Source organism: Salvelinus alpinus, chromosome 17, assembly GCF_045679555.1.
Source record: "Salvelinus alpinus chromosome 17, SLU_Salpinus.1, whole genome shotgun sequence".
In the NCBI taxonomy this organism is placed as follows: Eukaryota; Metazoa; Chordata; class Actinopteri; order Salmoniformes; family Salmonidae; genus Salvelinus; species Salvelinus alpinus.
Window position 1 is genome coordinate 46315627 of NC_092102.1, and position 20406 is coordinate 46336032.

The following is a 20406-nucleotide window of genomic DNA, read 5'->3' on the forward strand; positions in this document are numbered from 1 at the left end:
GGATTAGGTTTGAGCTGGAATGTGGACATGAAGCTAGGGTTAGGCCTAGGGTTAGAGTTGAACCAGGATGTGGACATACATCTATGGTTAGGGTAAAAGTTAGGGTTGAGGTTAAGGTTAGGGTTAGGGTTGAACTGGGATGTGGACATGAAGCTATGGTTAAGGTTAGGGTTAAGGTTAAGGTTAGTGTTGAACCAGGATGTGGACATGAAGCTAGGTATGAGGTTAGGGTTGAACCAGGATGTGGACATGAAGCTAGGTATGAGGTTAGGGTTGAACCAGGATGTGGACATGAAGCTAGGGTTAGGGTTAAGGTTAGTGTTGAACCAGGATGTGGACATGAAGCTAGGGTTAAGGTTATGGTTGAACTAGGATGTGGACATGAAGCTAAATGAAGCAAATCATATTTTATCAGAGCTGAATAATCTATGCTGTCTGTTCTATTATAGTAGCCCAAGATAAATAGCATATAGTAATTTCTATTTATATGTATACACAGACAGCAACTTGCCTTTTAAAAGGTTATAGTAGCTCATGCTTCTTCATGTTATAGAAAATAGGCTACTGGAGTCTGAGGAGATTTCACTAACTAAAATGTATTTTACTTTTATTTCACTAGACAGGTCAATTAAGAACGAATTCTTATTTACAATAACGACCTGGCAAATATCTGACTCAAACATGTCATGTGACTGTGGCACACTATTTGAGATTCCATGTAGCCCAGCAGATGGCAGTGCTCAGCCATGTCCGTGCAGCCTGTCATCAAACACTGTCCTCCATTTTGGCAAACGACAAAAACAAGAGAGACGGTTTTTCTTTTCTTTTATTCTCTGGCAACCCATAGCCTACAGTGTATGGCATCTACACACACACACACACACACACACGCTCTCTCTCTCTCTCTCTCTCTCTCTCCCTGTCTTTCTCCCTGTCTTTCTCCCTGTCTTTCTCTCTCTCTCTCTCTCTCTCTCTCTCTCTCTCTCTCTCTCTCTCTCTCTCTCTCTCTCTCTCTCTCTCTCTCTCTCTCTCTCTCTCTCTCTCTCTCTCTCTCTCTCTCTCTCTCTCTCTCTCTCTCTCTCTCTCTCTCTCTCTCACACACACACACACACACCACAATTACCGCAAGCGACCGATGCACTTGTCTATAATTCTTTATTAATATTTTTCATAGATAACATGGTTGATACCCCCACAATAACTGACATCACTTATCTTGTTTATAATACTGACACAGGAACATGGGAACATGTACACAAGTACACAAACACAGAGTCACAATTTCAGCCCAACTACAGAGTTAACTTCCAAAAGAAAACAGGAGACCCAGAGGCCATACAGCCAAGGCCTGTCCTGCTTTACAAAATGGTAGCAAAAGAACAACCACCTCTACAAAAGTAACAAAAATCCTTACTATCTATCATTGTGGAAGTGCTTGTAATTTCGGAAGTTTTTAATTTTCATAAGGGTATTAATAATATCAATGCCTAGAAAATCACCAGTAAAAATAGCTCATCTCTGTAAAAATGGGCTAGCAGGACAACCCTTGGCTGTGCATTTAGTCACAAACTTTTTTTTTCAAATTTTCTTTAATACAACAACAATAACATTGTTCCTTAATACAAATATGTACAGAGACTTCCACATTGTTTTTCAAAATAATGCCCTACACACTAATGCATTATCTATAATAAAGGTTATGCTCATTTGGATATTTCCTTCACAGAAACTGTCCATGCAGTTGGGTACCTGAATCATCGTAATTAGATCACAGTTTCTTTACCATTATATCATATTGATGTTTTGTGTCTCTGTAACAACATGAATGTGTCACCACAGCAACAGCAATAGTATCTTCTCCTGCCTGTCAAAGACACGTTTAATAATTTTTTCCCTTTCTTTAAATAGCCCCCCCAATCCTTCCTGACCCCCTGAAAATTTTGTCTTCACCCCTGCCAACCTCCTGAGCAGGATTTGAGCCAGCTTCTTCAAATGTAAACATACCTTTGCCTGCAATGAGTGGAGCGAGAAAGGCACACATGATAAAAAGCACACAGCTTTAAGCTACAGTACCTACAGAGAGAGTTTGGTTTGGTTTTTATTAGCTAAATTACACCTTTTACCATTCTACCAGATATGACTTTCTCCTGGGAATGTTAGTGTGGTATGTAATGTGATCTACTTTGATTTGTTATGTTTTGTGTTTTTTTAAATTGGATGATAATGTTTGAAGTATAGGCACCTAATGATTGGCTACCTCCCTTTGCTGGACAGAACAGAATCAGGGGACCAATCTCAGGGGCCTCCAGATGTGTACAGTACCTATCTCAGAATAGGGAGCTTTGGGCTATCTTTCCTCATGTTTACAGGGTACTCTACTCTGTCTGTCCTCACTTTAACTGGTGAAGGAAGGGCAAAGGTCATTAAAGAGAGGACATTAAGGATCTTTGTATACCCTGGCCTACCACAGACTGAGATATCAGATCATTGGTTTTTATATTCTGCATTATTCAGGGGGATTCACAGGTGTGTGATCACTTTTGATCAGAGCAAACAGAGATTTATAGCTTTTACTTTTACAACCCCTACATGAGACCACATCCATTCACAACTATCAACTGAAATGGATCGTTTTACATGTCATGGCAAAACAAAAACAATATGTCCCCATGCTCCTCCATCCTGTCTCATACATAGACATGAACATTATCATCCATGTAGTCAAATGTAGTGTTTATAAATAAAAACGGTCAACACAGCGTTACATTGGCTGGCGTAACATGACCCTGTATTTAACCAAAACCAGTCACACACTCTACTCTGTGCCGATTTGACACAGTCCACATTTTCAGTGCTTCTAATCCCATCACAATCGGCCATTTAGAAAAATACTAAAACATTACAATTACAGAGGACGTAAACTCCTTATATATGAAGAATATGTTCATCACTCATTATCAAATGAACAAGCTGTTGTTGTTAACACTTGATTACATGAAGTTTTGTACCTAGCTTTATAAACGTGTTGAGCTGTCATTTAGCCGTTTAATCTTACATCTCAGTGCAGGTCAAGCAGTTTAAAAGGGGTCATACCATATCGAATAAGATATGAGAATAATCCTACTCTGTATACTCTTGTAGTGTAGTATGCATGTGCATTAAAGGGAGGTGGAAGAATAAGCTACTTTCTTAAATCAAATGTATCAAGAACTCCTTCCTGAGGAAAGGTTACACAAGACAAAAGGGGAGAAGCCTTTAAAGGTTTTGACATTCTGAGTGATGGACACATATTTATGTAACAAACGCCTCTCTCTCTCTCTCTCAAACCAAGAGGGAGACCTCTAGCGCTGCAAATCAATCTCCACTCCCACACGTTCCTCTCTTTTCACTTGGAGGGCTTTGATCCAATCCCTGCTATCGCCGCAAGCTTTGGCTAATGTCCTAGTATCGTATTTATTTTGTAGATTTAGTCAGTTCTTTCCAGTAACCTGCGAGCCAAACTCTGCATCCCCTCTATAAAAACAATAGAGGGGATGGTCAAAAGATTTTGGTCTGAAAAGTATTACTGCCATGTATAAAAACGTGATAGCATTAATTGAATCAAACACCCCGGACACTGATGCAAAGGGAATTATACATCTCAAACAGTGTTTAGATTGACAGTACCAGTCAAAAGTTTGGACGCACCTACTCATTCAAGGGTTATTCTCTTATTTTTTCTAATTTGTACATTGTAGAATAATAGTGAATACATCAACACTTTGATATAACACATATGGAATCATGTAGTAACCAAAAAAAGTGTTCAACAAATCGAAATATATTTAAATATTTTAGATTATTCAAAGTAGCCACCCTTTGCCTTGATGACAACTTTGCACACTCTTGGCATTCTCTTAACCAGCTTCATGAGGTAGTCACCTGGAATGCATTTTAATTAACAGGTGTGCCTTGTAAAAAGTTAATTTGTGGAATGTATTGCCTTCTTAATGCGTTTGTGTCAATCAGTTGTGTTGTGACAAGGTAGGGGTGGTATACAGAAGATAGCCCTATTTGGTAAAAGACCAAGTCCATATTATGGCAAGAACAGCTCAAATAAGCAAAGAGAAACGACAGTCCATCATTACTTTAAGACATGAAGGTCAGTCAATACGGAACATTTCAAGAACTTTGAAAGTTTCTTCAAGTGCAGTCGCAAAAACCATCAAGCGCTATGATGAAACTGGCTCTCATGAGGACCGCCATAGGAAAGGAAGACCCAGAGTTACCTCTGCTGCAGAGGATAAGTTCATTAGAATTAACTGCACCTCAGATTGCAACCCAAATAAATGCTTCACAGAGTTCAAGTAACAGACACATCTCAACATCTACTGTTCAGAGGAGACTGCTTGAATCAGGCCTTCATGGTCGAATTGGTGCAAAGAAACCACTACTAAAGGACACCAATAAGAAGAGAATTGCTTGGACCAAGAAATACGAGCAATGGACACAGCTGGTGGAAATCTGTCCTTTGGTCTGATGAGTCCAAATTTGAGATTTTTGGTTCCAACTGCCGTGTCTTTGTGAGATGCAGAGTATGTGAACGGATGATCTCTGCATGTGTGATTCCCACCGTGAAGCATGGAGGAGGATGTGGATGGTATGATGGTGTGGGTGTGCTTTGCTGGTGACACTGTCTGTGATTTATTTAGAATTCAAGGCACACTTAACCAGCATGGCTACCACAGCATTCTGCAGTGATACGCCATCCCATCTGGTTTGCGCTTAGTGGGACTATAATTTATTTTTCAACAGGACAATGACCCAAAACACACACCCATGCTGTTGTAAGGGCTATTTGACCAAGGAGAGTGATGGAGTGCTGCATCAGAAGACCTGGCCTCTACAGTCACCTGACCTCAAACCAATTGAGATGGTTTGGGATGAGTTGGAACGCAGAGTGAAGGAAAAGCAGCCAACAAGTGTTGGAAGACTGTTGGAAAAGCATTCCTCGTGAAGCTGGTTGAGAGAATGCTAAGAGTGTGCAAAGCTGTCATCAAGGCAAAGGGTGTCTACTTAGAAGATTCTGCAATCTAAAATATATTTAGATTTTTTAACACTTTTTTGGTTACTACATGATTCTATATGTGTTATATCAAAGTGTTGATGCCTTCACTATTATTCTACAATGTAGAAAATAGTAAAAATAAAGAAAAACCCTTGAATGAGTAGGTGTGTCCAAACTTTTGACTGGTACTGTACATTAAAACACAAACAGGGTAAATATGCAGGTATTTGTTTCTCTTTTTCTCACTCTGCTGGGGGTGAGTACCAGTACATTGCTAGTGGCCATAACCCAGTGTGCTATTAGAAGTCCATACTCAAATGCTGGCACTTTCAATGGTTTAAAAAAAATACACAAGAGAGTTTCATTACACTTGCTGAAAGCTAATTACACTACCCATTATCACAGTGTCTTCTACTAGGCTACCTCATCATATTATCACAGGGTCTCCTACTAGGCTACCTCATCATATTATCACTGGGTCTCCCACTAGGCTACCTCATCATATTATCACTGGGTCTCCCACTAGGCTACCTCATCATATTATCACAGGGTCTCCTACTAGGCTACCTCATCATATTATCACAGGCTCTCCTACTAGGCTACCTCATCATATTATCACTGGGTCTCCCACTAGGCTACCTCATCATATTATCACAGGGTCTCCCACTAGGCTACCTCATCATATTATCACAGGGTCTCCCACTAGGCTACCTCATCATATTATCACTGGCTCTCCCACTAGGCTACCTCATCATATTATCACAGGGTCTCCCACTAGGCTACCTCATCATATTATCACAGGCTCTCCAACTAGGCTACCTCATCATATTATCACTGGGTGTCCCACTAGGCTACCTCATCATATTATCACAGGGTCTCCCACTAGGCTACCTCATCATATTATCACAGGCTCTCCCACTAGGCTACCTCATCATATTATCACAGGCTCTCCCACTAGGCTACCTCATCATATTATCACAGGGTCTCCCACTAGGCTACCTCATCATATTATCACAGGCTCTCCCACTAGGCTACCTCATCATATTATCACAGGCTCTCCCACTAGGCTACCTCATCATATTATCACAGGCTCTCCCACTAGGCTACCTCATCATATTATCACAGGGTCTCCCACTAGGCTACCTCATCATATTATCACAGGCTCTCCCACTAGGCTACCTCATCATATTATCACTGGGTCTCCCACTAGGCTACCTCATCATATTATCACTGGCTCTCCCACTAGGCTACCTCATCATATTATCACTGGGTCTCCCACTAGGCTACCTCATCATATTACCAAAGAATCTCCTACTAGTTGCAACAGATCACTCAGAGCAAGTACTACACTTTCCCTATTGGCTTTTTAACGTTGTGATCTGTGTTTGAGAGCTGACCTTATCATAACCTTATCACAACGACACTGTACTGCACAATATAGCGCCAATGTGACCACTATGAAGAGGCCTCTATGCATGAACTCACTCACAGGACACTTGAACAAAGAGCCAACCATTTAGTTAAGATTACAGACATTTCAGATTCACTACAACATACATTAGCATTTCAGATTCACTACAACATGCGTTAGCATTTTCACCATGTCTGGATCAAAGATAGAGAGAAATCCATAGAAAAGGAAACCTAAAAAGCCACAGTCATATCCACCTCTATTCGTCACAACTCCCAGACAGGTGTAGTTCCTCTGATAGGCTAACAGAAGAGGAAAAGAGGCAACAATTACACTGGAAAAATATATGCATGTTTCTATTCATATAGCTTTTTAAATTCTATTTATACAGAATGTATATACAGTGTACTTATGGCCATCTTGGCAAAGAAACAAAGGCATCTGAAACAATCCCAACTCTCGTTCTGATGCCCTGGTCATGTCACGTGACTAGACATTGTACATTGCAGAATGCAAAGAATCAGGAAAGAAAGTGAGGGTTTTGTGGCACTTTGTGCATCAACAAATGAAATCTAAAATAAGGCTACATGGGCGTAGAAGTGGATCTGATATTAGTTGTCATTCTCCTTGATGGTTTAGTTTTTCCTTAAAGTGTTCTAGACCCAGACATCTAGTCTAGAACACACTGGAACAGCTCTAGAACACAGTGGAACAGAGCTCTAGAACACACTGGAACAGAGCTCTAGAACACATTGGAACAGAGCTCTAGAACACACTGGAACAGAGCTCTAGAACACACTGGAACAGAGCTCTAGAACACCCTCGAACAGAGCTCTAGAACACACTTGAACAGAGTTCTATGGAGCTTCTGCCCAAGACATTTAGAGAAAAGAATAAACAGAGAAAAATATTTGATCAAAAGGCATTAAAACATCTCTGGTACATTAAAGATGTTTTGGGTTAGCCAGTGTTGGCCACTACAAAGCGCTCTGGGAAGAAACATTTTATCCTTCTACTTTCTTGGTCTTATTTTTCCTGACAAAACGCAAACAATTCCTTGCTGACACAAAGACAATCTGATACCAACAGAACAGTGACTGCTTTTGTTGGTTATTCTGCTTAGGAACAACTGCTGGTATATCTATGAAAGCAAATCAAACAATATTCTATTATTTTGTTTCGGACCATGTTTTTTTCTTTATTTAAATATTAGCAATAGATTTTAAGACTACTAAGACTCAGCCATCACAGCACACACAGAAATGACTAAATAAATATACAACCATATGACAGTCAATTTCTTCAATATTAAATAAATAATAAATACATACTTTCTTTTTAAGCCGTGGATTTTCTGAAGATACTTTATCATAACAGAAATAACAGAAATGAAAACAGTTTTATAAAATTATCAAAACTTTGTCAGTTATAAAATATCTGCACTTAAAAATGTAAAAAAAATATTTAAAATAAAATAAGATATATAAAATAATTAAGTGTGAACAGTTATCTATATAGATTTTTAAATATTGATGTAGAAGACTCCCTGTTTTAAATCTTTATGGCCATGATAGACCAGCAGGGTTGCATTTTGTGTTTCACAAAACAATAAAATAAAGTAAATAAATAGATAACATTAAATAAATACAAGTAGTTTAACATAAAATGGCAATAAATTACAATTTTGAGCATTCACAAATGTTTTATAATTTATATAACAAGAATTATTGTACCACAAACTATTCATTGAAATGAAGTGAAATTTCTATCTTCATAAAAACTATTGATATGACTAACTGGAATTGACCATTACTATTGTCATTCAGTTCAAAGAAAAAAAGCTGCATTTGCTGCTCTCATACACCAGTTGTTCCATTACAAATATAGTACAGGCTGTACTGTTGATTTTCAGAAGAGAAAAATTCCCCAGTGATTTGTGACTTCATCTTCATCTGAAGAGTTGTTCCGCTGAATTGAGCCGTAGAGCCGTGTTGACATCTTGCTGCAGTAGTAACAACAATAAGTGCATGAACCATTGCTCAAGAAGACCTCAGAGTCCAGTGATTCTCCATTTGCTTCTCCTCAATAGGGGTTGCTGCAGCGCTCACAAGCACGCTCTCCTTATCCTGCCCCAGAGCAAACCTTTCTGAAGCCTTAGTGTCTTCCCTAGGACACAATGTTGGCGTTTTTTCGGCTTGGTTTTTGTTATTTCCTCAACGGGTTCCTTCACTTCACGTAGGCAGGTCAGACCCACTACTTCCATCTTTCTTTCTTTCTTCTCCAAATTGTTGCTGAACTAAAGCTTGAATTACAGTATACATCGGGACAGTCAACGAGACACCTCCAAAACAGGACAGACATGAAAACGACAAACATAAAACAAACAAACCCCCAGATATAGATTTTTTTTCATCAATTCAAACTGAAGGATTTGGTTCCGTTCCACTTCCTCCTTCCGATCCCAGCAGCAGCATGTTTGGATTTTGGTCCTAGTTCAGTTTTTTCTTCTTTTCAGAATGCTCCCTGGGTTTAATTTAAGTTGTCGTTTATAAAACCTGAATGCCCTTTTTGTATTTGTATTCTCGGTAAATATACTGTGGTCTCTTGACTCCATCTCTCCTCTCCTTTTACATGTTTTCACTCTTTTTCCCTCGTTGGAGGTTTTTACACCTTGATGCTCTTCACAGCCTTGTTGATGCTCTCCAGCAGCGCCTTGTTCTCTGGGTTCTGGAAGCACTCCTTGTTGGTGTACATGTCAGTCAGGGTGCTCAAGTAGCTGTTGAAATTATGCTCAGTGATTGGCTCCTGCTGTGATGCGAAAACAAGGAATTTCAGTTTGTATGTACAGTATATGTTTCTGTTAGTGTGTTTCTGTTTAGTGTGTTTCTGTCAGTGTGTGTATTAGTTTGTGTTAGTGTGTGTATTAGTTTGTGTCTGCATGTTCAAGCCTCGGCCTCAGCGGTTTCTGTACTGTATGTAAGTGTATTTAACTCACCATGTGTGGGAGACGTATGTTGGCCAGGCTGCGGATCAGGGCGTGGCTGAGGCCAGATAGCTCCATGAAGAGAGCCTCGTTCTGCTCCTCAATCAGCTTGTTCTCCTCCTCAATGTTCTTCAGGTTCTTCTCCATGGATGAGATCTGCACCACAGCACAACAGTTATTTACACATTCTGTATAGACATTTACTTGAGCTCAGACATTTTGCAATAAACCACAATGTTAAACTGTTAGATATTGACTCAATAATGTGACACGTACGCAAACACACACACACACACACACACACACACACACACACACACACACACACACACACACACACACACACACACACACACACACACACACACACACACACACACACACACACACACACACACACACACACACACACACACACCTGTGTCTGCAGGTTCACCATGTCTGTCTCCATCTCGTTGTTGGTCTCGTTGAGCTCATTGATCTCCTTGTTGAGTTGCTTGATGTCTTCGTCATTATCCAGAACTACAGGATGGAAAGGGAGAGACGCATGATGTCACAAGAGAGAACAGGAAAACTGGGCCAACATCATAGTTTGATAAAAACGAAACGACGCAACGCTCTCTCACCATTATGGTGATGGTAAAGAACAAACATCCTAGTTTGAAATACTGTATTGACTAGACATTGACTACCACATAAAGGTGTTCCCTATCTCCGTTGTGCTCTTACCGTCACTGGCCCGGAACCTGGTGCTCAGGTACTCCTCTCCAGGGAACTTGGCTTTCTTCTTGGCAAAGGAGGCTCTGGGACAGCCAGAGAGACTACAAAACAGGAGGAATAAAAATGGTCCATTTCATCAAGTTGAGTATTTGAAACCATGAAATGAAACACAAAATGATACAGTTAGATTGATGATGCAACCAGGGGTAATAATCTGCTCTGTGTTCTGTGTTGTCATTGGTCTTTACCTGCGGTGTGTGAGGAAGCTGGCCTTTTGTTCTGTGTTTTGATTGGTCCTTACCTGCGGTGTGTGAGAAAGCTGCCGTTGGCGTGTCCTGATCCATCGCAGTCGGGGGTGGGGCAGGTAGGGGCCTCTGTCTTGAAGGCCTTCCAGGAGAAAGGGTTACCGTTGAGCAGCCCCTCCTTCTGCCTGCGGGAAGCCAGCGGGCACCCATAGGCACTGCGATGTGTGGCATACTTCCCACTGATGTGACCCAGGCTGTCACAGCCAGGCACAGGGCATCTGTAGGGAAGAGAGAGAGCGACAGAGAGAGAGGTCTAACATTAGTATATCTATAGATATGTGACTTGTAGAGAGAGATGAGATGTAAAGCACAAAGTGTATGGTAAATATAATTATAACATCATTTCATATAAAAAATGAATGTGTAAGCCTGCCATTACAGTAGCTGGCATCATTTCACTATGCAACACTATGTAACACTATTTCACTATGTGACACTATTTCACTATGTGACACTATTTCACTATGTAACACTATTTCACTATGTGACACTATTTCACTATGTAACACTATTTCACTATGTAACACTATTTAACACTATTTCACTATGTAACACTATTTCACTATGCAACACTATTTCACTATGTAACACTATTTAACACTATTTCACTATGTATCACTATTTCACTATGCAACACTATTTCACTATGTAACACTATTTCACTATGTAACACTATGTAACACTATTTCACTATGTGACACTATGTAACACTATTTCACTATGTGACACTATGTAACACTATGTAACACTATTTCACTATGTGACACTATTTCACTATGTGACACTATTTCACTATGTGACACTATTTCACTATGTAACACTATTTAACACTATTTCACTATGTAACACTATTTCACTATGCAACACTATTTCACTATGTAACACTATGTAACACTATATCACTATGCGACACTATTTCACTATGTGACACTATTTCACTATGTAACACTATTTCACTATGCGACACTATTTCACTATGTGACACTATTTCACTATGTAACACTATGTAACACTATTTCACTATGTGACACTATTTCACTATGTGACACTATTTCACTATGCAACACTATTTCACTATGTAACACTATGCAACACTATTTCACTATGTAACACTATGTAACACTATTTCACTATGTGACACTATTTCACTATGTAACACTATTTCACTATGTGACACTTTTTCACTATGTGACTCTATGTAACACTATTTCACTATGTGACACTATTTCACTATGTGACACTATGTAACACTATGTAACACTATTTCACTATGTAACACTATTTCACTATGTAACACTATTTCACTATGTGACACTATTTCACTATGTAACACTATTTCACTATGTAACACTATTTCACTATGTAACACTATTTAACACTATTTCACTATGTAACACTATTTCACTATGCAACACTATTTCACTATGTAACACTATTTAACACTATTTCACTATGTATCACTATTTCACTATGCAACACTATTTCACTATGTAACACTATTTCACTATGTAACACTATGTAACACTATTTCACTATGTGACACTATGTAACACTATTTCACTATGTGACACTATGTAACACTATGTAACACTATTTCACTATGTGACACTATTTCACTATGTGACACTATTTCACTATGTGACACTATTTCACTATGTGACACTATTTCACTATGTAACACTATTTAACACTATTTCACTATGTAACACTATTTCACTATGCAACACTATTTCACTATGTAACACTATGTAACACTATATCACTATGCGACACTATTTCACTATGTGACACTATTTCACTATGTAACACTATTTCACTATGCGACACTATTTCACTATGTGACACTATTTCACTATGTAACACTATGTAACACTATTTCACTATGTGACACTATTTCACTATGTGACACTATTTCACTATGCAACACTATTTCACTATGTAACACTATGCAACACTATTTCACTATGTAACACTATGTAACACTATTTCACTATGTGACACTATTTCACTATGTAACACTATTTCACTATGTGACACTATTTCACTATGTGACTCTATGTAACACTATTTCACTATGTGACACTATTTCACTATGTGACACTATGTAACACTATGTAACACTATTTCACTATGTAACACTATTTCACTATGTAACACTATTTCACTATGTGACACTATTTCACTATGTAACACTATTTCACTATGTAACACTATTTCACTATGTGACACTATTTCACTATGTAACACTATTTCACTATGTGACACTATTTCACTATGTAACACTATTTCACTATGTAACACTATTTCACTATGTGACACTATTTCACTATTTAACACTATTTCACTATGTGACACTATTTCACTATGTAACACTATTTCACTATGTAACACTATTTTACTATGTGACACTATTTCACTATGTGACACTATGTAACACTATTTCACTATGTGACACTATTTCACTATGTGACACTATGTAACACTATGTAACACTATTTCACTATGTAACACTATTTCACTATGTAACACTATGTAACACTATTTCACTATGTGACACTATTTCACTATGTAACACTATTTCACTATGTAACACTATTTCACTATGTGACACTATTTCACTATGTAACACTATTTCACTATGTAACACTATTTCACTATGTAACACTATGTAACACTATTTCACTATGTGACACTATTTCACTATGTAACACTATTTCACTATGTAACACTATTTCACTATGTAACACTATTTCACTATGTAACACTATTTCACTATGTAACACTATTTCACTATGTAACACTATTTTACTATGTAACACTATTTCACTATGTGACACTATTTCACTATGTAACACTATTTCACTATGTAACACTATTTCACTATGTAACACTATTTCACTATGTAACACTATGTAACACTATTTCACTATGTAACACTATTTCACTATGTAACACTATTTCACTATGTAACACTATGTAACACTATTTCACTATGTGACACTATTTCACTATGTGACACTATTTCACTATGTAACACTATTTCACTATGTAACACTATTTCACTATGTAACACTATTTCACTATGTAACACTATTTCACTATGTGACACTATTTCACTATGTAACACTATTTCACTATGTAACACTATTTCACTATGTGACACTATTTCACTATGTAACACTATTTCACTATGTGACACTATTTCACTATGTAACACTATTTCACTATGTGACACTATTTCACTATGTGACACTATTTCACTATGTAACACTATTTCACTATGTGACACTATTTCACTATGTAACACTATGTAACACTATTTCACTATGTGACACTATTTCACTATGTAACACTATGTAACACTATTTCACTATGTAACACTATTTCACTATGTAACACTATTTCACTATGTAACACTATTTCACTATGTGACACTATTTCACGATGTAACACTATTTCACTATGTAACACTATTTCACTATGCAACACTATGTAACACTATTTCACTATGTAACACTATAAAACACTATTTCACTATGTAACACTATGTAACACTATTTCACTATGTAACACTATTTCACTATGTGACACTATTTCACTATGTAACACTATTTCACTATGTGACACTATTTCACTATGTGACACTATGTAACACTATTTCACTATGTAACACTATTTCACTATGTAACACTATGTAACACTATTTCACTATGTGACACTATTTCACTATGTAACACTAAGTAACACTATTTCACTATGTAACACTATTTCACTATGTAACACTATTTCACTATGTGACACTATTTCACTATGTAACACTATTTCACTATGTAACACTATTTCACTATGTAACACTATTTCACTATGTAACACTATTTCACTATGTAACACTATTTCACTATGTAACACTATTTCACTATGTAACACTATTTCACTATGTAACACTATTTCACTATGTAACACTATTTCACTATGTGACACTATTTCACTATGTGACACTATTTCACTATGTGACACTATTTCACTATGTGACACTATTTCACTATGTAACACTATTTCACTATGTAACACTATTTCACTATGTGACACTATTTCACTATGTGACACTATTTCACTATGTAACACTATTTCACTATGTGACACTATTTCACTATGTAACACTATGTAACACTATTTCACTATGTGACACTATTTCACTATGTAACACTATTTCACTATGTAACACTATTTCACTATGTAACACTATGTAACACTATTTCACTATGTGACACTATTTCACTATGTAACACTATTTCACTATGTGACACTATTTCACTATGTAACACTATTTCACTATGTAACACTATTTCACTATGTAACACTATTTCACTATGTAACACTATTTCACTATGTAACACTATTTCACTATGTGACACTATTTCACGATGTGACACTATTTCACTATGTAACACTATTTCACTATGTAACACTATTTCACTATGTAACACTATTTCACTATGTAACACTATTTCACTATGTAACACTATTTCACTATGTAACACTATTTCACTATGTGACACTATTTCACTATGTAACACTATTTCACTATGTGACACTATTTCACGATGTGACACTATGTAACACTATTTCACTATGTAACACTATTTCACTATGTAACACTATTTCACTATGTAACACTATTTCACTATGTGACACTATTTCACTATGTAACACTATTTCACTATGTAACACTATTTCACTATGTAACACTATTTCACTATGTAACACTATTTCACTATGTAACACTATTTCACCATGTAACACTATTTCACTATGTAACACTATTTCACTATGTAACACTATTTCACTATGTGACACTATTTCACTATGTAACACTATTTCACTATGTGACACTATTTCACTATGTGACACTATGTAACACTATTTCACTATGTAACACTATTTCACTATGTAACACTATTTCACTATGTGACACTATTTCACGATGTGACACTATGTAACACTATTTCACTATGTAACACTATTTCACTATGTGACACTATTTCACTATGTAACACTATTTCACTATGTGACACTATTTCACTATGTAACACTATTTCACTAAGTAACACTATTTCACTATGCAACACTATGTAACACTATTTCACTATGTAACACTATGCAACACTATTTCACTATGTAACACTATGTAACACTATTTCACTATGTAACACTATTTCACTATGTAACACTATTTCACTATGTGACACTATTTCACTATGTAACACTATTTCACTATGTAACACTATTTCACTATGTAACACTATTTCACTATGTAACACTATTTCACTATGTGACACTATTTCACTATGTAACACTATTTCACTATGTAACACTATTTCACTATGTAACACTATTTCACTATGTAACACTATTTCACTATTTAACACTATTTCACTATGTGACACTATTTCACTATGTAACACTATTTCACTATGTGACACTATTTCACTATGTAACACTATTTCACTATGTAACACTATGTAACACTATTTCACTATGTAACACTATTTCACTATGTAACACTATTTCACTATGTAACACTATGTAACACTATTTCACTATGTGACACTATGTAACACTATTTCACTATGTGACACTATTTCACTATGTAACACTATTTCACTATGTAACACTATTTCACTATGTGACACTATGTAACACTATTTCACTATGTGACACTATGTAACACTATTTCACTATGTAACACTATTTCACTATGTGACACTATTTCACTATGTAACACTATTTCACTATGTGACACTATGTAACACTATTTCACTATGTAACACTATGTAACACTATTCCACTGTGAGGCCAAAAACCTACCCGACTAAAAACAAAGTGTTACTTCATCGCCGTAGGTTTAATATTATTGGTACCCCGCTATAGGTACTCTGCCTGTTGCCTGGCATCATGTTGTGGTAGCATAACCAAGCAAGCACATTCAACAAACACAGACACCAAGGTCTTTTATTAGCTGTCGTCAGTTGAAAAGAGACAATTTCAGAGAAATGTTAATGTAATATTTTTTTGAGACATGATCTACACTGCAATACTCTACGATGAACTACAGTACTATGAGTCAGCACAGGCAGCGTAGTGCGTCTCAGGCTGGTCTGGGTGTGGTACTGTTGTGATGATGTCATCTCTAGGAGACAGACTGGGGACAGGTCATCCTGCCTCTGCACGGAGGTCAGGGTGACTGCCTTTACTATTTTGGATGTGACTTTTACCGTATATCTTAATTGGAAGAAAAAAGGGCCGTGGCTTTCTTTAGTGGTACGAACTTTAAGAGCTCGGAGTCCTCCTTGTCGTCCTTGGTGGGAGATGTTTTTAATCCACCTTTCTTGGCACGCGGACACCCAGACAAACTGAAAACAGAAAGTATGAAGCCGATAAAAAAAGGGTGGAAAAACACCTTGAACAATCGTCTGTTATGGTGGTGACGTTACTGTTTGAAAAGGGATGGAACATTATATGGAAGCATCGTATTTTTTTATTCTAATTGCCCGAAAGAAAGTGAAACATTTAAAATTAAAATAAAAGAAACCAAAACCGCTATTATTATAAATAGTAAATCCAACAAAGTAGTAAAACCAAACTAAAAGGATAAGCATATCAAAAATAGATTAAACTTGATTTTCACAATTGCGGATGAGTGTGTGAGTGTATGAGTCCTGCCTGAAACTACCATGATCTCTTTCTAAGCTTCACTGGCCTCGTGTGTCTGTGTGTGTGAGGAGGAGGAGCGAGGGAGAGGGAGAGAGAAGGTCGTTTTGCGACTGTCTCCCATACAAGATGGAAAGCTGGTGGACGAAGGTTGGTAGTTCACTGATGAGCTCTGTACCTTCTGTGGGAGGCGTAGTTTCCAGTGTTATGTCCTGAACCATCACATCCTGGAGTGGGGCACCTGGGAAATCAAGGGGAATGGGTTAAATGTAAGCACACGGACAAATAGAACCATCACATTTGCCCCATAGCAACTGATGGGTGTGAGCGTGTAGGAGTTCTGGTTTGTCAGCGGAGCTGGGGGCAGGAGAATTACCAGGGCAGACGCAGTAACAGTGATGTTAGCAGTCCCAGTAAAAACAGCAGAAATAGAAGTACATAGAATTGATCATTTTAGCATACAGTAGTGACAGAACCAAGGAGAAAGCCCAGTGGAAGACAGACATACTTGAGTTCAGCAGAGTGGGTCGCCATGAGGGACCGAAGACTCTTATCAGCAAGAGGACACCCAGACAGACTGAAGGGAGAGAGAGGAGAGAGAGAGAAAGAGAAGAGAGAGGGAGGAAGATAAGAGAGAAAGAGGAAGAGAAGAGAGAGGGAGAGGGAGAGGGAGAGAGAAAGATAAGAGAGAGAGAGAGAGAGGAAGAGAGAGAGAGAGAAAGAGAAGAGAGAGGGAAAGAGCAGAGAGAGAGAAAGAGAAAGTGAGGGAGGAAAATAATCAAAGAGGAAATATAGTTTAAAGTTATTGGGAAAGTCTTTGGAAATAGAAAACAGCCAGCAAGGAAAACATTGTATTATTGACGCAATCTTAATGTAAATTGTTATATAAGTTAGCTGCCATGTCTCTAGTATACGGTGTGACTACATCATTGGCTTAGGGCCTGTGCTATATAGAGGGGCATACCATACCTGCGATGGGATGCATAGTTTCCAGTGATGTGGCCACTGCCATCACAGCCAGGAGTGGGGCACCTGGAGACAGACGGAGAGGAGAGGAGAGGAGAGGAGAGGAGAGGAGAGGAGAGGAGAGGAGAGGAGAGGAGAAGAGAAGAGAAGAGAAGAGAAGAGAAGAGAGGAGAGGAGAGGAGAGGAGAGGAGAGGAGAGGAGAGGAGAGGAGAGGAGAGGAGAGGAGAGGAGAGGAGAGGACGGTGAATGACAGTATCTCAGGGGAAAAGGGATCAGAAAATCAGAGAGAGAGAGTGACGTGGTGGACTTATTAAAGGATGCTTTGTATAGCCGTTCCTGCAGGGAGAATAGACAGACCATTGACTTACAGGAGCACATCTTTCTTGCAATCCTTTGGCTGTTGGAACTGGACCTTGAAGTTTGGGGTGGTGACCTCTCCAGGGTACTTCCGCTCCTCGGGGTAGTCCTGCATCAGGTCCATGTCCTCAGGGTCGGACGAGGCAAATGACCGCGCTGTGTGGTGCTCCATCTGTGCAATCAAATGGAATCAAGAAGAGTGGAAAACACAACCGAATCCTTTAGTACATTTTAAATTGTTGGTTACGCATGAGTGTACACATGGCAACGAGCCTCCATGATCATAATGAGGAGAAGAGACAAGGACAGATGAAGGAGAAGAAGGTAGAGGACAGACCTCCTCTGTATCCTCCTCCCGTTGGCGGTTGGGTTTGGTGTAGTCCAGAGGCTCCTCCCAGTGTTCCTGTTTGTAGGCGTGGCCCGTGTGGGGCGAGGTCATGCCACTGTTGCCTCCGTGGTGCAGGGAGGAAGAGGAAGAGGAGGGGTCCGGGGAACATACCCCAGGGCTGGTGCCCTCACGTTTGACGGGCTTCTTCATGCTCAGGTCAAGAGTCCCATTCTCGTCCACCTCGATGTCCATGCTCTGCACAGGGCAAATTATGGTAATGCTGACAATCACAATAACATTACATTGTTTCATGTGATACACACCACAATGTATCACGACAAGTCTATCCCCAGCGCCTGTTATCTTAATGCCCCACCTGTCTCTCTTAAACACGTTTGAATGGACATACATTGCCAACCGCGCTGGTCAGGCTCCATTTGTATTGTCAGATCTATAAGACCGGGGAAACAGAACCTCTCTTTAGTATTCATCTGAAATGGTATTCATATTGGCTGTAGAGGAGGCAGAGAAATCAAAGAGTTACACGCCGCAGCATGTTGGCTGTGGGGAGCAAGAAAAAAAATGGGCCCTGGTCCCAGAACGGTCCCTGGCTGACTAGCACTGCTACTGAGCTACTATGGCCATTAATCTTCCCTTTCTATCGCCCAACACCATGTCAGGAAATCAAAAAAGTATGAAACAGTCACTCTCCCCCACCAAGGCAAAAAGCTTTAAAAAAAACACAATATGGGGGAGAGTGCTGCTCCAATCACATCTCCTGTGCACAGAGAGACAGAGGGAGGAAGGGAGGGAGGAAGGGAGGGAGGGAGAAACAGAGAGATTCGGCCGGCAGATAATGAAAACAGACTACCTGGTGGAGGGTAATCCAGGGAACTGGCAGCCAAATTCAATAACAACATGAAAAGGATGAAGGGATAGAAAAAAATAAAGATAGGTGATGCAACTATACCTCAACACCATCCTCTTCCTGTTAATGAACGCCACCTGATGTTACGTTCTATTTAGTTGGCAGTTAGGGAGCTCTAGGAGTCTAGGGGGTAGCTTGGCAGTTAGGGAGCTCTAGGAGTCTAGGGGGTAACTTGGCAGTAGGTGAGCTCTAGGAGTCTAGGGGGTAACTTGGCAGTTAGGGAGCTCTAGGAGTCTAGGGGGTAGCTTGGCAGTTAGGGAGCTCTAGGAGTCTAGGGGGTAGCTTGGCAGTTAGGGAGCTCTAGGAGTCTAGGGGGTAGCTTGGCAGTTAGGGATCTCTAGGAGTCTAGGGGGTAGCTTGGCAGTTAGGGAGCTCTAGGAGTCTAGGGGGTAGCTTGGCAGTTAGGGAGCTCTAGGAGTCTAGGGGGTAACTTGGCAGTTAGGGAGCTCTAGGAGTCTAGGGGGTAGCTTGGCAGTTAGGGAGCTCTAGGAGTCTAGGGGGTAGCTTGGCAGTTAGGGAGCTCTAGGAGTCTAGGGGGTAGCTTGGCAGTTAGGGAGCTCTAGGAGTCTAGGGGGTAGCTTGGCAGTTAGGGATCTCTAGGAGTCTAGGGGGTAGCTTGGCAGTTAGGGAGCTCTTGGAGTCTAGTGTT

At 39.1% G+C, this 20406-nt stretch overlaps 1 protein-coding gene across 7 annotated transcripts in view; it reads right to left on the bottom strand.

The window, feature by feature from the left end:
* Positions 1-1136: 1136 nt before the first annotated feature.
* LOC139543048 (myelin transcription factor 1-like) overlaps positions 1137-20406 on the bottom strand; it is a 147486-nt gene continuing 128216 nt past the window's right edge. For 4 of the 7 annotated variants that reach the window (XM_071349163.1, XM_071349162.1, XM_071349165.1 and 1 more), the window contains 11 exons: positions 18839-19084; positions 18513-18673; positions 18147-18209; positions 17686-17754; positions 17356-17418; positions 16796-16879; positions 10463-10684; positions 10171-10262; positions 9860-9963; positions 9454-9597; positions 1137-9266 (listed from right to left, as the gene is read on the bottom strand). In XM_071349163.1, the coding sequence (XP_071205264.1) occupies positions 9123-9266; positions 9454-9597; positions 9860-9963; positions 10171-10262; positions 10463-10684; positions 16796-16879; positions 17356-17418; positions 17686-17754; positions 18147-18209; positions 18513-18673; positions 18839-19084 (1392 nt within the window). In that variant the 3' untranslated portion in view covers positions 1137-9122. The remainder of the gene's footprint in view (positions 9267-9453; positions 9598-9859; positions 9964-10170; positions 10263-10462; positions 10685-16795; positions 16880-17355; positions 17419-17685; positions 17755-18146; positions 18210-18512; positions 18674-18838; positions 19085-20406) is intronic. The other 3 variants (XM_071349164.1, XM_071349166.1, XM_071349167.1) reach the window with 3 other exon arrangements.